Below are 19837 nucleotides of genomic sequence, written 5' to 3'. Positions count from 1 at the left end.
TGAATGAGGATAGGGTCTCTATTGTTTCCCAAATAGTTTTAAGTCATAATGTATTGTTTGTCCGAAATTTCGTTAGTCATAATTGGTTTTTCTCAGAAATGCGTAACTTTTCAGGATTGCCATAAAACCAACCTAACCTAACCTATCTATAGAATAACCTTACGAAAGTCCTGAAAAGTTAACGGTTTCAGTTTTATGACTAACGATAATATGACAAACAATACATTATGACTTAAAACTTTATGGGAAACAAAGGGACCCCATGAGGATAGTAATTGACTTAGCTCAGTCCCTTAAGTTACGTCACCTTCTGCCGATGTCTTGAGATGAGACAAATGGTCCCAGAACTTTAGGACTATATGGACTTTAGGACTAATGAATACCTATTAAAACAATTCCCAAATACATTATCGTTTTCTTTGTCAGTTGTTGAAAATAAGTAAATCTTCTTTTCATGAAATAAAACAAATTAAACAGACAAAGAAATATTAAATTTTCTTTTGCGATGTCTAGAATATTGATTCTCTCTCTCTGTGGTCGCTCCCTCAATGACTGAAGATCGTGGTCATCGGTGGATGTGGATGCTCCACACCTGGTCTTTATGATCTGCCTCCAACGGTGCCTGTTCATCGCGTCTCTGACAACCGAGCAATATTGATTAAGTTTACCAATTTTAAAATGGCAATTTTTGATCGCAGGGAGGTATCCACGGCAGAGTGTCGGCCACGGGCAGGGGCGTGTTCCACGGACTCGAGAACTTCATCAACGAGGCCAACTACATGAGCATGATCGGTAAGTTATTGTGTTGTATCATACCGCTACAGTCTTGAACATTTCTTGTCATCAAATCATTTTCTTGCTCCGATAAAAGGGAACGGGGATTCGTGAAACGGGTAGCTTTTTACTAGATGCTATGAGAAAATGAGCAAGAAGTAACCCAACATTACATTACATTAGCATCATAGACGCTTTGGTACTACACTGTAAGCTTATAATTGTAATTGAATAAATAAAATAATGACCCATTTTCACAAAGCAGATGCTTTCGTAAAATCTGTTGCCTACGGATCCGGTTCCTTTTGGGTGTAACGATGATAATCCATCACTTCATTCAGTCACGTATTTAAATCCCAAATATGATGATAACATTTACTATTAAGGTAATATCCATTCAATCTAGTTGATATGGCGATAAGTTACCAATCAGGAGCAGTCATGCCTTAATTACTAGCAGAATGTTATCACGTCATCGAATCGGGGCGATTGTAATTCGTAGTTTATCTCTGTTTACGATCTCACATGTGTTACTCATAAATTAACTACCTACCTACGAAAAATACTCGACTACTTGGCAGAGTTGGGCAAAAATTAACTTGAATAAGAATAAGAATAAAAACAGAAATTTTATTCTTATTCAAATCAATTTGAATTAGAATAAGGTTAAGGTGAATAAATCATGTGACTTTTATTTTAAATGCGGAATAAAAAACAGAATAATTATTCTAGAAGTGAGGCTATTCTAACTAAGGTTTTATTCAATTAAAATGTTATTTAGAATTAAGTTAATTTTTGTAGTACAATAGGTTAAATTTTGTAAGTTGATTTTCACTAGTGTCCGACCGAAGGTTCGGTTTCGGTTTCGGTTTCGGCCATTTTCGGCCAAAAAATCATGTTTCGGCTGTAGTTTCGGTTTCGGCCAAAAAACGGCCGAACCTTTCGGCCGGGCCGAAACTTACGAAATGGTACTTCGTACTATGAAACTAAACTATGTGACAAAGACCAAAAGTTGGGGAATAAGTAGGACAACAATATTAATATGTACCTACATATACTGATTCATGTATAGGTATAGAATTTAATTGGTTAATTATTATTATTAATTGTATAAAACACAATTCCACTAATGAGGGCGCCACTAGACGGTCGACGCAGTCTTAAGAGGCTGTTAATACCTATATCGCGCACACTGTCTAATTGTATCTAATCGGAGTAAATGAGATAGCACTGTCGCATGTTACTGGGCCTGGGCAAAGGAATAATAAGAAAACTCATCATCTTCCTCGCGTAGTCCCGGAATTTTTGCCACGGCTCATGGGAGCCTGGGGTCAAATTGACAACTAATCCCAAGAATTGGCACCCAGAGAGTAAACTAGGCCTTATCGGGACTAGTCCGGCTTCCTCACGATGTTTTTCCTTCACCGAAAAGAAAATAGTAAATAAGTATCAAATGATATTTCGTATATAACTTTCGAAAAACTTATTGGTACGAGCCGGGGTTTGTACCTGCGACCTTCGGATTAAAAGTCGCACGCTCTTACCGCTAGGCCACCAGCGCTCAAGGAAATATGTATCTCGCTTTTTAATACAATGGACATTGGTTGGAGTCTGTGCTCAACTACTTATCCTGAAGCCTGAAGCACGGCTTTGACTTCGCATGAAAGTTCGCCTCACTGGGGCTCTTCGGACGTTTAGGCCCAGGTGAAGATCGGTAGCCGGCCTTGCGATATTGTCAACAAAAAATTCGCGCTCGCTGCGCTCGCGTTTTTGTTTGACCCTGTATCTACATGTTGACTTGACTGGTGAATGAATAGAGTTAGACCAAGAAAATTCTGCAATCATTTTGATAGCATACGCAGTGAAACTAGTGCAAATGTTATTTATACGTCATAATTTCATAGAAGTTTTGACGTTTAAAATAAAATAATCGTTGCAGAATTATCTTGGTCTAACTCTAGTAATTTTCTTAAAAAAACTGCTTAAGTAACATCAATTTCAAGGACATTGGGTGTTGACAGCCCCATAATATGTGTGTAAAAGCGGTTTTATGACATTTTTTCAACGATTTTAACAAGTCTACAAAAGGTTCGGTTTCGGTTTCGGTTTCGGCCGAAACTAGAGCCAAAGCCGAACATTCGGTTTCGGTTTCGGCAAAAAAACATGTTTCGGTCGGACACTAATTTTCACCCTTCTATTTAAAAGTCGGATTGATTTGATATTTTTTACTTTAGTTTAGGTATAGTACACATTGAAGAGTTCCGCTATACGCTATCTAGTTCTATCATCCGATCAGGGTGCTTAGCCAACATGCCAAACGTTGACGCTCCGTAGAGTTGCGCATAGTCTCTCTCTATCACTCTTACATATTAGTGCGATACAGAGACAGATAGCGTTTCGTTGTCGTAGCACTCGTAGCGCAAACGATTGGGTGCCTAGCTAAGATGCCAATTTTTGTTTTTAATTTAATAACCAAATCATAAGGTACAATTTAGCTGTTTTTAGCGCTTTCTGTCTCTATCACTCTTACATATTAGTGCAATAGAGAGACAGAGATAGCGTTTCGTTGTCGTAGCGCAAACGATTGGCATGTTGGCTACGCACCCAAGGTGCTAAGCAAAGATGACAATTTTTGTTTTTAATTTCATAACCAAATCATTAAGTAAATTTAGCTTTTCTGGGGGCCTAGCCAAGATGCCAATCGCTTGTGCTCCGACAACGAAGCACTTTCTGTCTCTATCACTCTTACATATTAGTGCGATAGAGGGACAGAGATACCGTTTCGTTCTCGTAGCGCAAACGATTGGCATATTGGCTACGCACCCAAGGTGCCTAGCCAAGATGTCAATTTTTGTTTTTAATTTAATAACCAAATCTTTAGGTACAATTTAGCTGTTCAGGGGGCCTAGCCAATATGCCAATCGCTTGCGCTCCGCCAACGAAGCGCTTTCTGTCTCTATCACTCTTACATATTAGTGCGATATACATATTAGTATTATATAGCGTTTTGTTGTCGTGGCGCAAACGTTTGGCATGTTGGCTATGGCTACGCTTCCATGTGCCTTGCCAAGATGCCAATTTTTGTTTTTAATTTAATAACCAAATTAGGTAAATTTAGCTGTTCTGGGGGCCTAGCCAACATGCCAATCGCTTGCGCTCCAACTTCTGTCTCTATCACTCTTATATATAAGTGCGATAGAGAGACAGAGAGAGCGCTTCGTTGTCGGAGTGCAAACTATTGGCATAATGGCTAGGCCCCCAGAACAGCTAAATTGTATCCAAAGATTTGGTTATTAAATTAAAAACAAAAATTGTCATCTTGGCTAGGCACTTTGGGTTCGTAGCCAGTATGCCAATCGTTTGCGCTACGACAACTAAACGCTATCTCTGTCTCTCTATCGCACTAATATGTAGGAGTGATAGACAGAAAGCGCTTCGTTGTTGGAGCGCAAGCGATTGGCATGTTGACTAGGCCCCCAGAACGGTTAAATTTACCTGATGATTTGATTATTAAATTAAAAACAAAAATTGACATCTTGGCTAGGCATCTTGGGTGCATAGCCAACATGCCAATCGTTTGCGCTACGACAACGAAACGCTATCTCTGTCTCTCTATCGCACTAATATGTAAGAGTGATAGAGACAGAAAGCGCTTCGTTGTTGGAGCGCAAGCGATGGGCATGTTGGCTAGGCCCCCAGAACAGCTATACCTAATGTATGGTTATTAAAATAAAAACAAAAAATTGGCATCTTAGCTAGGCACATTGGGAGCGTAGCCAACATGCCAAACGTTTGCGCTACGACAACAGATGCTATCTTTGTCGCTCTATCGCACTAATATGTAAGAGTGATAGAGACAGAAAGCGCTTCGTTGTTGGAGCGCAAGCGATTGGCATGTTGGCTAGGTCTCCAGAACAGCTAAATTTACCTAATGATTTGGTTATTAAATTAAAAACAAAAATTGTCATCTTGGCTAGGTTCCTTGGGTTCGTAGCCAATATGCCAATCGTTTGCGCTACGACAACAAAACTCTATCTCTGTCTCTCTATCACACTCATATGTAAGAGTGATAGAAACAGAAAGCGCTTTGTTGTTGGAGCGCAAGCGATTGGCATGTTGACTAGGCCCCCAGAACGGTTAAATTTACCTGATGATTTGATTATTAAATTAAAAACAAAAATTGGCATCTTGGCTAGGCAGCTTGAGTGCGTAGCCAACATGCCAATGGGTTGCGCTACTTCAACGAAACGCTACCTCCGTCTCTCTATCGCACTAATATGTAAGAGTGATAGAGACAAAGCGCTTCGTTGTCGGAGCGCAAACGATTGGCATCTTGGCTAGGCCCCTAGACCAGTTAAATTGAACCTAATGATTTGATTAGTAAATTAAAAATAATACGGTTACTGAAACTATGCGTTATGCGACAGTCAATTTGTAAGATTTTATTCCATAAAATAGGTATAAATTAGACAAGAGACTAACTACTATTACATCTACCTAACTATACGTAATTAGTACCTATACGGTACCCGAACTACATTTTTATTCGTGGAATATTATTTCAATTAAAAATCATGATTATATTTATTTGATTAAGAATAAGTTATTCTCATTCAATTTTTTCTCATACGAATTATTCCCGACCAAAATTATTTGAATATTTTTGACGGGAATAAAATCGAGATGATTTTATTCCTACGAATTCTTATTCAAATAATGATTTTATTCTTGAATGCCCAACACTGCTACTTGGGTACTCATTTTAAATGTAGATTATGCCGTAGATATTCCGTTTAGTTTTCGAATAACCCTTAATTTATTTATAGTTGGTTAATTGGTCATGTCCCACTGCTGGGCAAAGTTCGCGTCTCATTGTTTCCACTTATATAAGAAGGAAGTATAGCTACTGACGAAATGTACTTACTGTTTTCATACAATTTCCATTTCGGGAGAAAACGTTTTCTACTAACTAAATCTTAACATATCACTTTGATTTTGATGTCGATCGCTTCAGCATTATATATTCTAGGTTTATAGGTTTCGCTTTTATTTAAAATAAAAAAAAAAATTTTGTATTGCAAATTTTGAAAAAAGGAATACATAGGTATTCCTTTTACTAGGTTTATAGCAACCTACTTTTTCATTGTTTTAATAACATACTAAAAAATCATGGAGAATGGAAGATATTGAGAAGTGGAAAAACGTTTTCTCTTTTTAAATGGACGATCACGTGCTATATTTCCCTCTTAAGAGTGCTGCGTCCTGCGTCCGGTTCAACAACAAGGTTCCAAATTCAAAAACAAAACTAAAGCTTCTGAGACTTGGGAGCATAAAACGATGTGACAAGAGCGATATGTGTAATATGAAGACCGCTTAAGCAAGCATGAGCTGTGATTGTCGCAGGCACGACCCCCGGCTGGGGCGGCAAGACGTTCATCGTGCAGGGCTTCGGTAACGTGGGCTTGCACACCTGTCGCTACCTGGTGCGCGCCGGCGCCACCTGCATCGGCATCATCGAGCACGACGGCTCCATCTACAACCCCGACGGTATCGACCCCAAGGTACAAGCCGGCCTGCCACTACTATCATGGCAATGGCATAGGTCATCATTATCATCATTTTTTGTCACCCAATGCGATTTAATATCCCTGATATATTGTCATAATCTAAAAAGTTAGACAAAACATTTTAAATAAGATTATAACTGTGTGTATAAAACAGACTAACCGTCATACATACAGACCATTTATTTTTAAGTTTTCAGAGCTCGGAAAATTATAAGGTATCTTATACCTTTAAACGAGCAATTCTTGTATATTTATTTATTTATATATATAATTTGGGGAACTCGGAAACGGTTCTAACGATTACGATGAAATTTGTTATATGGGGGTTTTCGGGGGCGAAAAATCGATCTAGCTAGGTCTTATCTCTGGGTAAACGCGCATTTTTGAGTTTTTATATGTTTTCCGAGCAAACCTCGGTCTTTCAGATATTGTTACCTAAACAGACATACCTACATAGGCTGAATAAATAGATGATAGGAATGCACTGCAAAGGCCGAAGCGGCGTATTGTTCTACGTATGCGTTACGTAATTGTTTAATTTTCACTTGTTTGTGAAATGATAAAGCACCTTGTTATCTCAGGAGTATGGTATTCATATCAGTATCAAATATTCATATCAGTTTTTAATATTCACGGTCAAGTAAATAGCCACTGATTATATCGCCGAACTAAAAATAAAAGGCTTGAAAAGGTAAATTGTAGGTACTTAGTAACTTATTTTTTAAGTCTAAATTAATATTACAGACGCCGTTAGATATATCGAAGCGACGAAGGTGCTCAAGAATATCTGAACATGAAGTTTAACGTCTTGATAACAGAGGCTTTTGTTCCCTACTTCCGCATTACATACTACTTTGTTCATTCATACTTTTTTTATCACACAGAAATCGAAATCAATTTCTCAATTTATGTTATTCGTCAAGCTAGGTTATGCGAGACGCGAGTAGGTAAAAACAGATATCAAACATTATACGTTCGAAAAATGCCATATGCCGTAAATCAAATAAATATAATCGAACTTGTCTTTGATATAGTAAAATATATATATAAATTGAACTTACCTTACCGGAAGAAAATTCGTAGTGTAGTTATAGACATCATATTCATCCCTAATTTCAACTACACGGGTATAAGCGTTTGCATTGAAATAAAAGTACATGACACAAAGTTAAACATATGTCATTTGCAGGCCCTGGAGGACTACAGGATCGACAACGGCACGGTGGTGGGCTTCCCCGGCGCCAAGCCGTACGAGGGCGAGGGCCTGCTGTACGAGAAGTGCGACATCCTGGTGCCCGCCGCCGTCGAGCAGGTCATCCACAAGGAGAACGCGCACAAGATCCAGGCCAAGGTACGCACACTATACCTACTCACTGTTGTACACCTTATCTTGTTGCAATAAGGTTGCAAATCACTTACGAGTAATAATGGGATAACACAGTCTATCCTTGCAGGTCTTACGTATTTGGCCTTCACGGTCATAATTTATTGTTATACTTGTTTTAAACACCAAAAGTACTTAGTAATATATACAGCACATACCTACCTAGTAATGACAATGTACATATACATAGTCATCATCCTTAATTTGTTTACTTTGTCTTATTCTGTCTGTCTCTTATCTCCTAATAATATTGCTATAGCTATTGAAATGCTCGAAACTCAAACATTAGTGTTGCATCTCTTTCCGTAATGTGGTAAACGAAAGTGCCACTGCATAAACGTAATGGTCCTTTTCTCAAAAATGGACGGCAAAGTCGACTTTGCCGTTTAAAAAATAGGTCGCGAAGCGCGTAGTTTATGGTCAGTCAAAAATTAAAAAGTTAAAAACATTGCAGTCTCGATTTTGGGACTGCAATGTGGCATACAAATTCCATTATTTGTCGAGTTCCAAACTTTTTAAAAGTTGAAATGGCCATATCAAATGAAGGCACAGGCCCATTAAACAGCCAAACAGATGATTAGTGCCGCGACTATTTAGCTGTCTCAAATAGGTTGGCGTATTTTCGGCAGAAAAATACACTTCTATTTTTTTATTAAAAAAATAAAAAGACGGCAAAGCTAATTTTTTCAATTGTTTCTACTTTTTTCTGTGAAAATATATACGTAAGAACGTTGCTTTTGTAAAATATTTCTATGATATTTATATTTCTTGCACCATTTTTGAGAAAAGCACTATATATGACTCGGCTGGAAGGCTACTTGCTGGCTTCGGATTCAATTAAACGGACTCCCAAGGTCGTCCGTTTAAAACGAATCCTCAGCCTGCAAGTAGCTACTTCCGAGCCTCGACAATAATGTACTATTGTGTATTCGTAGATCATCGCGGAGGCCGCCAACGGCCCCACGACGCCCGCCGCCGACAAGATCCTGATCGACCGCAACATCCTCGTGATCCCCGACCTGTACATCAACGCCGGCGGTGTCACAGTCTCCTTCTTCGAATGGCTCAAGAACCTCAACCACGTCTCGTACGGCCGTCTCACCTTCAAGTATGAGCGCGAGTCCAACTACCACCTGTTGGGTAAGTTAATATCTTTCAGACCCAATATTTTATACTTATACTGAAACTGGTTGCAAAACGGCAGGCTGTTTGATTTCATCAATGTAATGAAAATATATACGTAAGAACGTTGCTTTTGTAAAATATTTCTATGATATTTATATTTCTTGCACCATTTTTGAGAAAAGCACTATATATGACTCGGCTGGAAGGCTACTTGCTGGCTTCGGATTCAATTAAACGGACTCCCAAGGTCGTCCGTTTAAAACGAATCCTCAGCCTGCAAGTAGCTACTTCCGAGCCTCGACAATAATGTACTATTGTGTATTCGTAGATCATCGCGGAGGCCGCCACCCCGTGTTTGCCGTGTGGTGCCGGCCTATAGAATAGCACCAACCCAATTCTTCCCGTGGGTGTCGTAAAAGGCGACTAAGGGAAATATAACCGGGGGGTGGGCAGCAGCGCCCCCTGCAGAACAATTACTGAACTGCGATCCCCAACCCGCATGCCCAGCGTGGGGATTACGGGCATTACCCCCAAATGAAAAGACACGCCAAACGAAAATGGCCCCCAGTTCCCGGCCGCCTCGCTATTCCTGGCCATGGCAGCGGCTACGGTAACGGCGGGGCAAGGGGTGCTAAGAATCCCCGGGCTACATTAGGCTGCCATTCATTACAAAATTTGACCCTGGCTACGTTTAACGGACGCACTCTGAGGCTTGACCACCATCTAGCGCAGTTGGAAGTGGAGTTAGAGAACATTAAATGGCATGTTCTAGGGTTATGTGAAGTCCGTAGAGAGGGGGAGGACACCGTAACCCTAGACTCGGGCCACCTTCTCTACTTTCGCGAGGGTGACAAAACATCCCAGGGTGGTGTAGGTTTCCTCGTCAATAAGGCCCTCTCTAACAACGTTGAAGAAATCTCCAGTGTGTCGACCAGGGTAGCGTACCTGATCCTTCGGCTGTCGAAGCGCTACAGCATGAAGGTAATTCAGGTTTACGCACCGACCTCGGCACACTCGGATGATGAAGTGGAGGATATGTACGAACACATATCCAAAGCCTTGCACAACACCACCAAGGCTCACTTCAATGTTGTTATGGGGGACTTTAACGGCAAGGTGGGAACCCAGACTGGCAACGAATCCCGGATAGGCCCACATGGTTACGGAGTTAGGAATCACAGGGGGCAAATGCTTGTCAACTTCCTTGAGAAAGAGGGACTGTTCTTAATGAACTCCTTCTTTAAGAAACAGCCTCAAAGGAAGTGGACATGGCAAAGCCCCGACACTGTGACTAAAAATGAGATCGACTTCATCATAACGGATAGCAGGCACATATTCAGAGATGTCTCAGTGATCAACAGGTTCAATACCGGATCTGATCACCGACTCCTCCGAGGCTCTCTGAATATCAACTTCAAGCTTGAAAGAAACCGTCTGATGAAGTCCACGCTCCGCCCTAACCCAATCCAAATCATGGCGGGTACTGAGAAGTTCCAGCAGCTTCTCAGGGATAGATTTGTTGCCTTGGAACCCACCGATGACGCTGACGAAACCCTACATAATCTGGTCGAAACTCTGAGGGATGAGGGCGTCAAATTCTGCGGAACGCAGCGGACTGGCAAGAAATCCAAACTCTCGGCTGAGACCCTCGGATTGATGACAAAAAGACGGGAAACTACCCAAGCGACTTCGTCGGAGAGGTCAGACCTGAACAAGCGAATAGCGAAGATGGTACGGCGCGACCTTCGGAGCTCCAACACACGCCTCATTAAAGAGGCGATAGAGCGAAACCGAGGGTCCAAAGTATTCACTCAGCAGCTTGGCAGGAGCCACCTGACGAAGCTTAAAACGCGCGACGGGAGGACCGTATTGTCGAAGCCGGAGATCTCCGCCGAGATTGAGGATTTCTATGGCCGATTATACGCTGCACATGCCCCTCATTCCCGACGAGACGACCACGATTCCAGAGCCACCCTGACACGCCACTACACCGACGAACTGCCAGACATCAGCCAAGACGAGATCGTGTTAGCTCTGAGGCAGCTTAAAAATGGAAAAGCCCCCGGTGAGGACGGAATAACATCAGAGCTTTTGAAAGCTGGAGGAGCCCCTGTTATACAGGAATTACAGAACCTCTTCAACGCCGTCCTTCACAGTGGGAGAACTCCAAAGGCGTGGAGCGGGAGTTTGGTGGTGCTCTTTTTTAAGAAGGGGGACAAAACCCTCCTTAAAAATTACAGACCCATCTCGCTCCTGAGCCACGTCTATAAGCTGTTCTCACGAGTGGTCACGAACCGTCTCGCTAGGAGACTCGACGAGTTCCAGCCGCCGGAGCAGGCAGGGTTTCGCGGAGGATATGGCACCATAGACCACATTCACACAGTGAGGCAGATTATACAGAAGTCCGAAGAATGTAATCAGCCCCTGTGTCTAGCCTTTGTGGACTATGAGAAGGCCTTTGACTCTGTCGAGACCTGGGCTGTTCTGGAATCCTTACAGCGATGCCAAATAGACTATCGTTATATCGAGGTGTTGAGATGTCTTTACGAAGCCGCCACCATGAGTGTCCAAGTACAGGGTCAGCAGTCTAAACCCATCCAATTGCGCAGAGGAGTGAGACAGGGGGATGTTATATCCCCGAAACTGTTCACAAGCGCGTTGGAAGATATGTTTAAGACGCTGGACTGGAAAGGTAAGGGCATTAACATAAACGGCGACTACATCTCACACCTACGATTCGCAGATGACATAGTCTTAATGGCGGAGTCGCTAGAGGAGCTGAACCGGATGTTGGACGGCCTAGCTGCAGCCTCGCGACGCATCGGTCTTGGCATGAATTTGGATAAAACCAAAGTCATGATCAATGGCCACATTGATCCAATACCGATAGTCGTAAATGGTCACCTTCTTGAAATCGTTTCCGAATACACTTACCTCGGGCAGATTTTGCAGTTAGGTAAAAACAATTTCGAGAAGGAGGCCAAGAGGAGGATCCAGCTGGGCTGGGCAGCGTTTGGGAAACTGCGCCGAGTCTTCTCGTCATCCATACCGCAATGTTTGAAAACAAAAGTTTTCAATCAGTGCGTCCTACCCGTCATGACCTACGGAGCCGAGACATGGACACTCACGGTAGGGTTGGTCCACCAGTTCAAAGTCGCTCAGCGAGCTATGGAGAGAGCTATGCTCGGAGTTTCTCTGAAGGATAGGATTCGTAACGAATACATCCGACAGAGAACCAAAGTTATCGACATAGCTCTAAGAATTAGCAAGCTGAAGTGGCAGTGGGCTGGCCATATCGCACGAAGAACCGACAACCGCTGGGGTAAACGTGTTCTTGAGTGGAGACCACGACTTGGCAAACGTAGTGTAGGACGCCCTCCGACCAGGTGGGATGACGATCTGCGAAAGACTGCAGGCAGATGCTGGATGCGGCAAGCTGAGGACAGGGCGCTATGGCGCTCTTTAGGGGAGGGCTATGTCCAGCAGTGGACTACTATAGCCTGATGATGATGATGATGATGAATGAAAATGTATCCATTTTCTATATTTGTTTACCCAGGGGTTACAGCTATACATTTGTGCGCCTGTCTTTGTGTCGGGTTAGATAGGGTAAGGAACTTAGAGGCACTTGCGCCATCCAGGGTTAGCCACTAACTCGGGGTTAGCGGTTAGTGGCTAACCCTGAATGGAGCAACTGTCCCTGAAAGAATAACAGTGAGTTTTACATTTGTCAACAACGCTTTTAGTTGTCGAATGTGGGTGTTGATAGCGTGTTGTTGTAATTCAAATTAGCTCTCTCTCTTTAGCCTATTTGAGATGCTGGGCAAAGGCTCTTTCCTAGTTTTCCTTAACTCCCTCGATGGTAATAGCAATAATAAAAAACTTATTTAATGATTTCAGAGTCCGTCCAAGAGTCGCTGGAGAGGCGCTTCGGGCGCGTGGGCGGGCGCATCCCCGTGACGCCGTCCGAGTCCTTCCAGAAGAAGATCGCCGGCGCCTCCGAGAAGGACATCGTGCACTCCGGCCTCGACTACACCATGGAGCGCTCCGCGAGGGTAAATACCACTCCCTGCTCGATTTAGCGCTTCACAGTCGAATTGAATAGAGTTGGACCACGCTAAGTTTTCATACCAAGTGCTCTGTCAAGTATGAAGCTATAGTATTTTTTAAGGAAGGGTGATTGGAGTCATTTCCATATAATTTATTATTTATTAATTTAAAAGCGCCAAAACTCGCAAAATTTAATTGAAATATATATGTATGCATTCTTAAGGCAAAGTTCGTGAATGGCCAGAGTCTAGCAGCAATCTTTAAAAAAAAAACTTAGTAAAAAAAAGTATATTTTTCAGGGCTTATCTAATTGATCTAATTGTTTTAGAAAGAAAATCAAATAACTACTTACCTAAAAGATCCATTGCAATGGCTCGCTTGCTAACTCGCCACCCCTAATTAGTGTTACTGTTAACTGACATCTGCACTAATAAGTTTTTGGCAAAAATTTCTTTTTGGTACAAGCTTTTATCGCTGACTGTACTTTTCATACGACAGACAACTAATACTCATAGAGACAATTCTAAAAACCCCTAACACAATTGGGTTGCGTTGTTTCATCACAGAGTTCCTATGGCCACCTCCTGTCTCCATCATCAGATCAGTTCGACAGTACCATATTATTGTATTGTCATCAGAACTACATACAGCTGCCAATTTTCATGACGCTACGATCCTTGGAAGATGGTTAAATTAGTTACCTTAGATTCCATTACAAGTTAGTTACATACAGGTCGACCTAATAAAAGCTTGTTAAACAGCATTTAAATTTTATAACTGAGTTAAATCTGGTTGTGGGTTTGGGGCCCTTATAAACGTTAAAACGTGTATTTACCATTTACGGTTTCGCAGGCTATCATGAAGACGGCCATGAAGTTCAACCTGGGCCTGGACCTGCGAACGGCCGCGTACGCCAACTCTATCGAGAAGATCTTCACCACCTACGCCGACGCCGGCCTCGCTTTCTAAACGCGCTCTAAATTACCAAGTATTTTCTGCATTTTTAGATCCTCTAGCTCCTATGCACTTAAGTGAACCTATAACGATTAAGACATTATATTCACAGTATTTTTGTCTTTAACCCTTTGACCGCTAAATCTTCGCGCATTCCGCCAAGGTTCACGATGTCGCGCCGCGCGCGTGAGGCGTGGCGTTAAGGGTTAATGGAGTCATCATGGATTTTTTTACGTTAATCTAAGTGAATCTTTGTTAAACATTTAAGTGAAAATCTAATTTTCTTATTGTATTGTCATGAATTTTCGAAATAAAATATTGTTTTATGTTATGTGTCTCATTGTTTAATTTATTATTTATTTAGGCATTTAATAACCCTCATAATAATTTTAATTCAAACTGTACATTGTCATTGTGTTGTAGTTGATTGAACAAGAAATGAAAAGGACTTAGAAAAACCCATTACCACACAAAACGCGATAACGAGTTATTACAGAAAATCCTGATTGTCGAAAATACTATAACATCGTCCGAACTCCGACTCGCACTTGGCGGTTTTTATTTTATTTATATAGAGCGCTCAAATATCAACCATAAATCTAAAATTGGAGATTGACGCCAATTCTTTTCTGATCAAATCTGTCGACTTGGTCATCCCGTGGACTGGCCTAAAATCGTCACCATTACATAGAATAGTATGTGGTTTATACATTTAAAGCCGACTAGATCTTGGTATGGTCCAAGGGCCCAACGTTTTCTGTTCTCTTTCACGGCGCAGCAACTAGTATCATTTCTCTCTCCTCGCTCTTTTAAAAATGCCGTTTGTAAAAAAAAGGACAACCATACTGTTGACAAGATTAACTTCAAATCAAGTGTTGCCTTTCTTGATGCGCCCAGTCTGTATATGTTTGCGTAAAAGCGTATATGTGTGCTCTTTTAGGGATGTGAAAAGTCGATTCTAATCATGTTATATATCGATAAACGCTACACAGCGGAACGAAATAGCGATTAATTGACGCTTCAATATCTTCGTTAAACATAAACATAATTGAAATGCTAATGGATAATGAATATATTATAATATAATAATATAATTCAATTATTGCGGAACACTTATTTTAGGAGGTATTTATGTATTTTAATTAAATATCTGAACTTTCCCTTGGTTCCCTGCTGGGGCGTGACTATAAAATTGTGATCTGATAACCACAATAAAGAATAAAAGCGTCTTTGTTCATTTTAGGTATCGTTAAGCCTTTGAAGTAAAATTAAAATTGCAAGAAATGTCGATAGTTTATCGATATGACTTTATCGACATGGCTACAGCAAGGTGGGCCTCATTGTTAATCGTACACTAAACAAAAGTGGCAACAGTGACAGCTCGCTGAGACACCGTCTCTATATATTATAAGTCTATGGTATGGTCAAAATATCCCTTTCTCCATCTAAAGCCCCCTCCTCACTCGTGCGCGAATCGCGGCGCGAAGCCGCGAACGCGAGTGTGGCGTCGATTTTCGCAGACAGCGAAATCGACTCCACACTCGCGTTCGCGGCTTCGCCCGCGATTCACGCGCATAGTCTGGAGGGGGCTTGACTTATAGCCACAGCAGTGACCACCTTAAGGCCCCTGTACACAATGGGCCAGTCCAAGGGACGTAGCCATGCGGTAGAATGAGATAGCAATATCACTTGCTCCCTCTAACGCATAAATGCGTCCCCCAGACTGGCCCATTGTGTACAGGGGCCTTTACACACTATCGATGCATGCGCCGCACCGCACCGAGGTCACGATGCGGTGCGGTAGTCTGTTTTGGCTTTTACTTCATCGAAGTTCATTCATTTTCATAAAATTTGGAACGCAGTCAATTACGTGTATTCGTTCACGACCAGTAGGGCTACCGCCAATACCGAAAATCGTCAATTGCGGGCATTTTTCTCTGTCACTCTAATTACGCCTTCATTGGAGTAAAAGAATAAGATCCCCGCAATTTGCGAATTTCGGTTTTCGCGGTAGCCCCTCTGTCAGTCAGTCACGCAAGTACATCATAGACGAAGTCTAGTGTTTTCGCTTTAGGAAATTTACCGATTATTCATAAAATGTTAAGTAAATTTATATTCCTTAGTGTCTTAGCTACATTATATAATGGAATCGACTCCAAGAGTGTTGAGCTTACTTTCGAATTACCGGATAATGCCATAGAATGTTTTTATGAGCATATAGAAAACAATACGTCTGCATCCTTGGAGTATCAGGTAATAAGCTACAAATTGTGCTTTACAGTACAGTTTTTTCTCTAAATTTGATATTTGTAAAGGCTTACAAGTTTATCAATATCATTTTAATCGCATGCCATTCACACAGTTATTGTTGACATTCTAACCTCTTGACATTTTTAAATAAGTACTAATGGAGTAATTAGAAGACCAGTCTCAACTGTCTGTTATAATTTTCCGGTAGACTCACTTCAGTATTATGTTCCAGGTTATCACAGGTGGTCAGTATGATGTGGATGTCAAGGTGGAAGGACCCAATAAGCAAATAATCTATCAGCAGCAGAAAATGCAGTATGACTCGCATCCTTTTACAGCTACACAAACTGGTATATCTATCTAATACCTTTAAACGAGCAATTTTCGTTTATTTATATATAATTGATTGATTTCAATGAAATTTGCTATAAGGGGGTTTTCGGGGGTGATAAATCTCTAGATAGATTTATCACCCCCTATGTCTTATCTCTTGGAAAACGCGCATTTTTTAATTTTTATATGTTTATAGTTGGCATGCAGAATATTCGGCAAACTGGCCGAATAGTGAATAGTTGCTGAATATTTGTGGCATCTCTCACTATTATTGTGAATAATGTTTACAAATAGGCTTGCATCACTAGGGTGCTGCACAATATGTCTGTTTATGTATTGTGTTATTGTGTGAAATTAATATCCTGTAATAATATTTCAGGTGTATATAAGGTGTGCTTTAGCAATGAGTTCAGTACATTCTCTCACAAGCTTGTGTACATGGAACTGAATGTTGGCCCCGAGCAGCCCCTGCCCGGTATTGGCGAACATGCTACTGTACTCACTCAGGTAATATTACTTTTACCTGCTACTTACATGGTTTAGCATTATATTTGCACAAGTGTGACAACTAGCAGGATATAATATGTATACCTAATAATGAGCTTAATCAAGTATATATTAAGACTGATAATCTCCATCCAACTGCACCTGCTGTCACCCTTGTAGATGACATTATTTATTTATAATATTTTTATTTTAGCATTGTCCTACAACAGCTATGTATTGTGTTTTTGAAATAAGAAATTAATATAATGTCTTATTCTTACAGCTTGAAGCATCTGCTGAAGAAATTCACTCTGGATTGAACAAAATTATTGACCACCAAACTCACCACAGACTAAGAGAGGCTCAGAGCCGGAAGAGGGCAGAGGACCTTAATGAAAGGGTGTTTAACTGGTCTATGATTGAAACTGTGGCCATTGTAATTGTCACGTTTGGGCAAGTCGTGATTCTGAAGAATTTCTTCAGTGATAGACCTACTCTATACAACCGATTGTAAATTTAGTAAAACCTAGATTATTTATTAATATATTGTGATTTGGTTAACTTTGTTTCATTTGAACCCGCATCATTTAAAAACAAAAAAATAATGTAGGAATTTTATTTACACTACATAGTTGAAATTTATAGTGTTACAAATATATGGTTAACAATAACAATCATCAGCCTCCTTAGAGTAAATATTATTTTACAAAGAAAATATGATGTGTTTACTACTACCGCTAATGAGATAAAATTGCATTAATCAAGTATGAAATACCACAACATAAGTAAGGTGCTTGACGTGGTCCCAGTACATGTCATCTTGAAACTTAAGTCATTGTCAATAGAGATGACAGCAAGGTGTCATCTATTGGGCATTAGCATGTCAAGCACTAGTATGTTTACCTTATGTACACATGTTACTGTCAATCTTTGTAACCACACTGGCATTTTAGAAAATAAGCCTAGAATTTGAGTACTGAGTAGTGAAGCCATATTTATTTACTGAGTTTTGGCAGTGACAGTGGCACTTGATTATTGTAATAGCAAAAAAGATAGTGATATTGTTGCTTCACTTATTAACAGGTGTTCTAGGTTTTATTATTCTAATACTGCCATGACAAAAATTGGTTTCCTAGCAAAAGGTAACTTGAATGTCAGTTGTTAATAAGCTGAAAGATCATTCTTATCAAGAACAAACAATCTCCTCAGATTTTAGCCTTTTGCCCAAAAACATCACAATATACATGCTATGTCAGTGGTAAAAAATAGGTTAGTAAAACAAAACTAATACTAGAGGTGTACAACTTTGTATGGGAATTCTAGTTAGAAGGATAAGATAACATATTCCTTTTAAGTCAGTAACAAAATGAAGTACCTAGTAAACTTATGTTGTAAATTAAAACAGTACTAATAAAGCAAATACTCCATTGACTAAAGCACAAGGGTATGCTATTAGTGGCCTCTGCTCAGCATCTCCAGACATGGTCACAAACAACCTGCTTGCAGATAAGGCGGACCAAATTACAGCCACAGCTGACAGGGTAAGCCCTATTGTTCCCTCTAAGGAAATGAATATACCCAACCCTGCCAGCACAACCATAGGTAACATACAGTAACCCAGCACACTGGCAACACTTAGTAATGTAAACACACCCTCAGAACGGCTCATCAGTGAAAGCAAAGAATACATCAATATAACAGACATTACAGAGAGACCATAAACATAACCAAAGTGAGCTTTATTTCCTGATAAAAATAGACACACAGCCAATGCTAAACAAAATGTTATTGGCCCAGCAATATCTGTGTCTCTTAACAAGAAATTGGCATCGTCAGCTTTTGATTGTCCGTGGAATGGATTCATGACAGCCAGAGTTTTCTCTAATATCCTATCAGGATATATTTCTAGCTCGTCAAGTAGAGGTGGCTCATCAAAGTCAGTGGTTTCCGTTGCTGGCTCGCCGGGTATTGGAGCAGGTTGGAACATATTTGGATTGTAGTATTGGTTGTTGTTTGGAGGATATGCATTCTGTCCTGCTTGGTCAAATGAGAAGTCTTGGTGGTCCGTTGGAAAACTCTGAAAGTCTAAACATATCATCTTTTTAGCTATCCAACACAATTCAATAATCAAATTGATTTATCTGGCCCTATACTTACCCAACGTTTGAGCTTGACCGCCAAAAGCATTGGAGGTATTGAAAGAGTAATTCTGGCTGTTATTTTGGCCCTGCCAGGAGTAATCATTTGGATTGTTGTAGTTAGCCATACCTCACAAAATTAAATTAAGTACAAAACTGTTTATAATCGGTGCGAAAGCACAGCAGCAAAAATGCACAAATGTTGTACAAATATGAGTTGTCAATTATTTGTCAGTGTCAACATGACATATCACTAGTTTACAGAGAAAGTTATTAAGCGCATCCCACACCATCTCAAATTAAAAGCCCTAACACACTACCGCACCGCACCGCGACCTTGGTGCGCCGCACCCATAAGTATAATAATAAGAGTGAAATTATTATAATGATTGATTGTATCATTTTGATACTTTTCTTTTACAACAACATCTTAACAAATTATACACCTAAACCTCTATCAAGAATCACTCTATTGATAGGTGATCACCTTATGAAAATTCGATCGGTAGTTTCTGAGTTTATCGCGAACATACATACGTACAAACAGACAGACGCGGCGGGTGACTTTGTTTTATAAGATGTAGTGATGATGATAAGGGTCAATGCAAATTTCGTTTCGTCGCCTCCGCCTCTCTACAGCTCTTGCGTATTCAAGCCTCCTGCAATCCTCTCCCCAAAGACACAGATTAATAAATAGTTACTACGTAACAGATACTTCATTCCCAAACAAAAGCGAAAATACCTACGCTATAATAGCCTACAAAACCTTAATAATA

The 19837-nt window shown here is 40.6% G+C and overlaps 3 protein-coding genes across 3 annotated transcripts in view; 2 read left to right on the top strand and 1 right to left on the bottom strand.

The window, feature by feature from the left end:
* The window catches only part of LOC134805999 (glutamate dehydrogenase, mitochondrial), a 32050-nt gene extending 17865 nt beyond the window's left edge, over positions 1 to 14185 (top strand). Inside the window, exons 4-9 of the mRNA XM_063779184.1 lie at positions 699 to 792; positions 6178 to 6335; positions 7531 to 7692; positions 8661 to 8865; positions 12751 to 12905; positions 13753 to 14185. Coding sequence (XP_063635254.1) covers positions 699 to 792; positions 6178 to 6335; positions 7531 to 7692; positions 8661 to 8865; positions 12751 to 12905; positions 13753 to 13869 — 891 coding nt within the window. The 3' untranslated portion in view covers positions 13870 to 14185. The remainder of the gene's footprint in view (positions 1 to 698; positions 793 to 6177; positions 6336 to 7530; positions 7693 to 8660; positions 8866 to 12750; positions 12906 to 13752) is intronic.
* Positions 14186 to 15885: 1700 nt separating this feature from the next.
* LOC134805744 (transmembrane emp24 domain-containing protein 3) lies at positions 15886 to 17484 on the top strand. Its single transcript, XM_063778982.1, has 4 exons — positions 15886 to 16107; positions 16337 to 16454; positions 16817 to 16944; positions 17207 to 17484. The coding sequence occupies exons 1-4, from the start codon at positions 15952 to 15954 to the stop codon at positions 17435 to 17437; spliced, it is 633 nt and encodes a 210-aa protein (XP_063635052.1). The 5' UTR covers positions 15886 to 15951; the 3' UTR covers positions 17438 to 17484.
* Positions 17485 to 17523: 39 nt separating this feature from the next.
* Positions 17524 to 19270, bottom strand: LOC134805731 (protein YIPF7). Its single transcript, XM_063778975.1, has 2 exons — positions 19081 to 19270; positions 17524 to 19008 (listed from the first exon to the last, which is right to left on the bottom strand). Exons 1-2 carry the CDS (start codon positions 19187 to 19189, stop codon positions 18320 to 18322), a joined length of 798 nt encoding a protein of 265 aa, XP_063635045.1. The 5' UTR covers positions 19190 to 19270; the 3' UTR covers positions 17524 to 18319.
* Positions 19271 to 19837: the final 567 nt, after the last annotated feature.

The sequence above is a fragment of the Cydia splendana genome, chromosome 2 (genome assembly GCF_910591565.1).
Source record: "Cydia splendana chromosome 2, ilCydSple1.2, whole genome shotgun sequence".
Taxonomy (NCBI): Eukaryota; Metazoa; Arthropoda; class Insecta; order Lepidoptera; family Tortricidae; genus Cydia; species Cydia splendana.
This window is presented reverse-complemented; position numbering and strand designations above follow the sequence as displayed.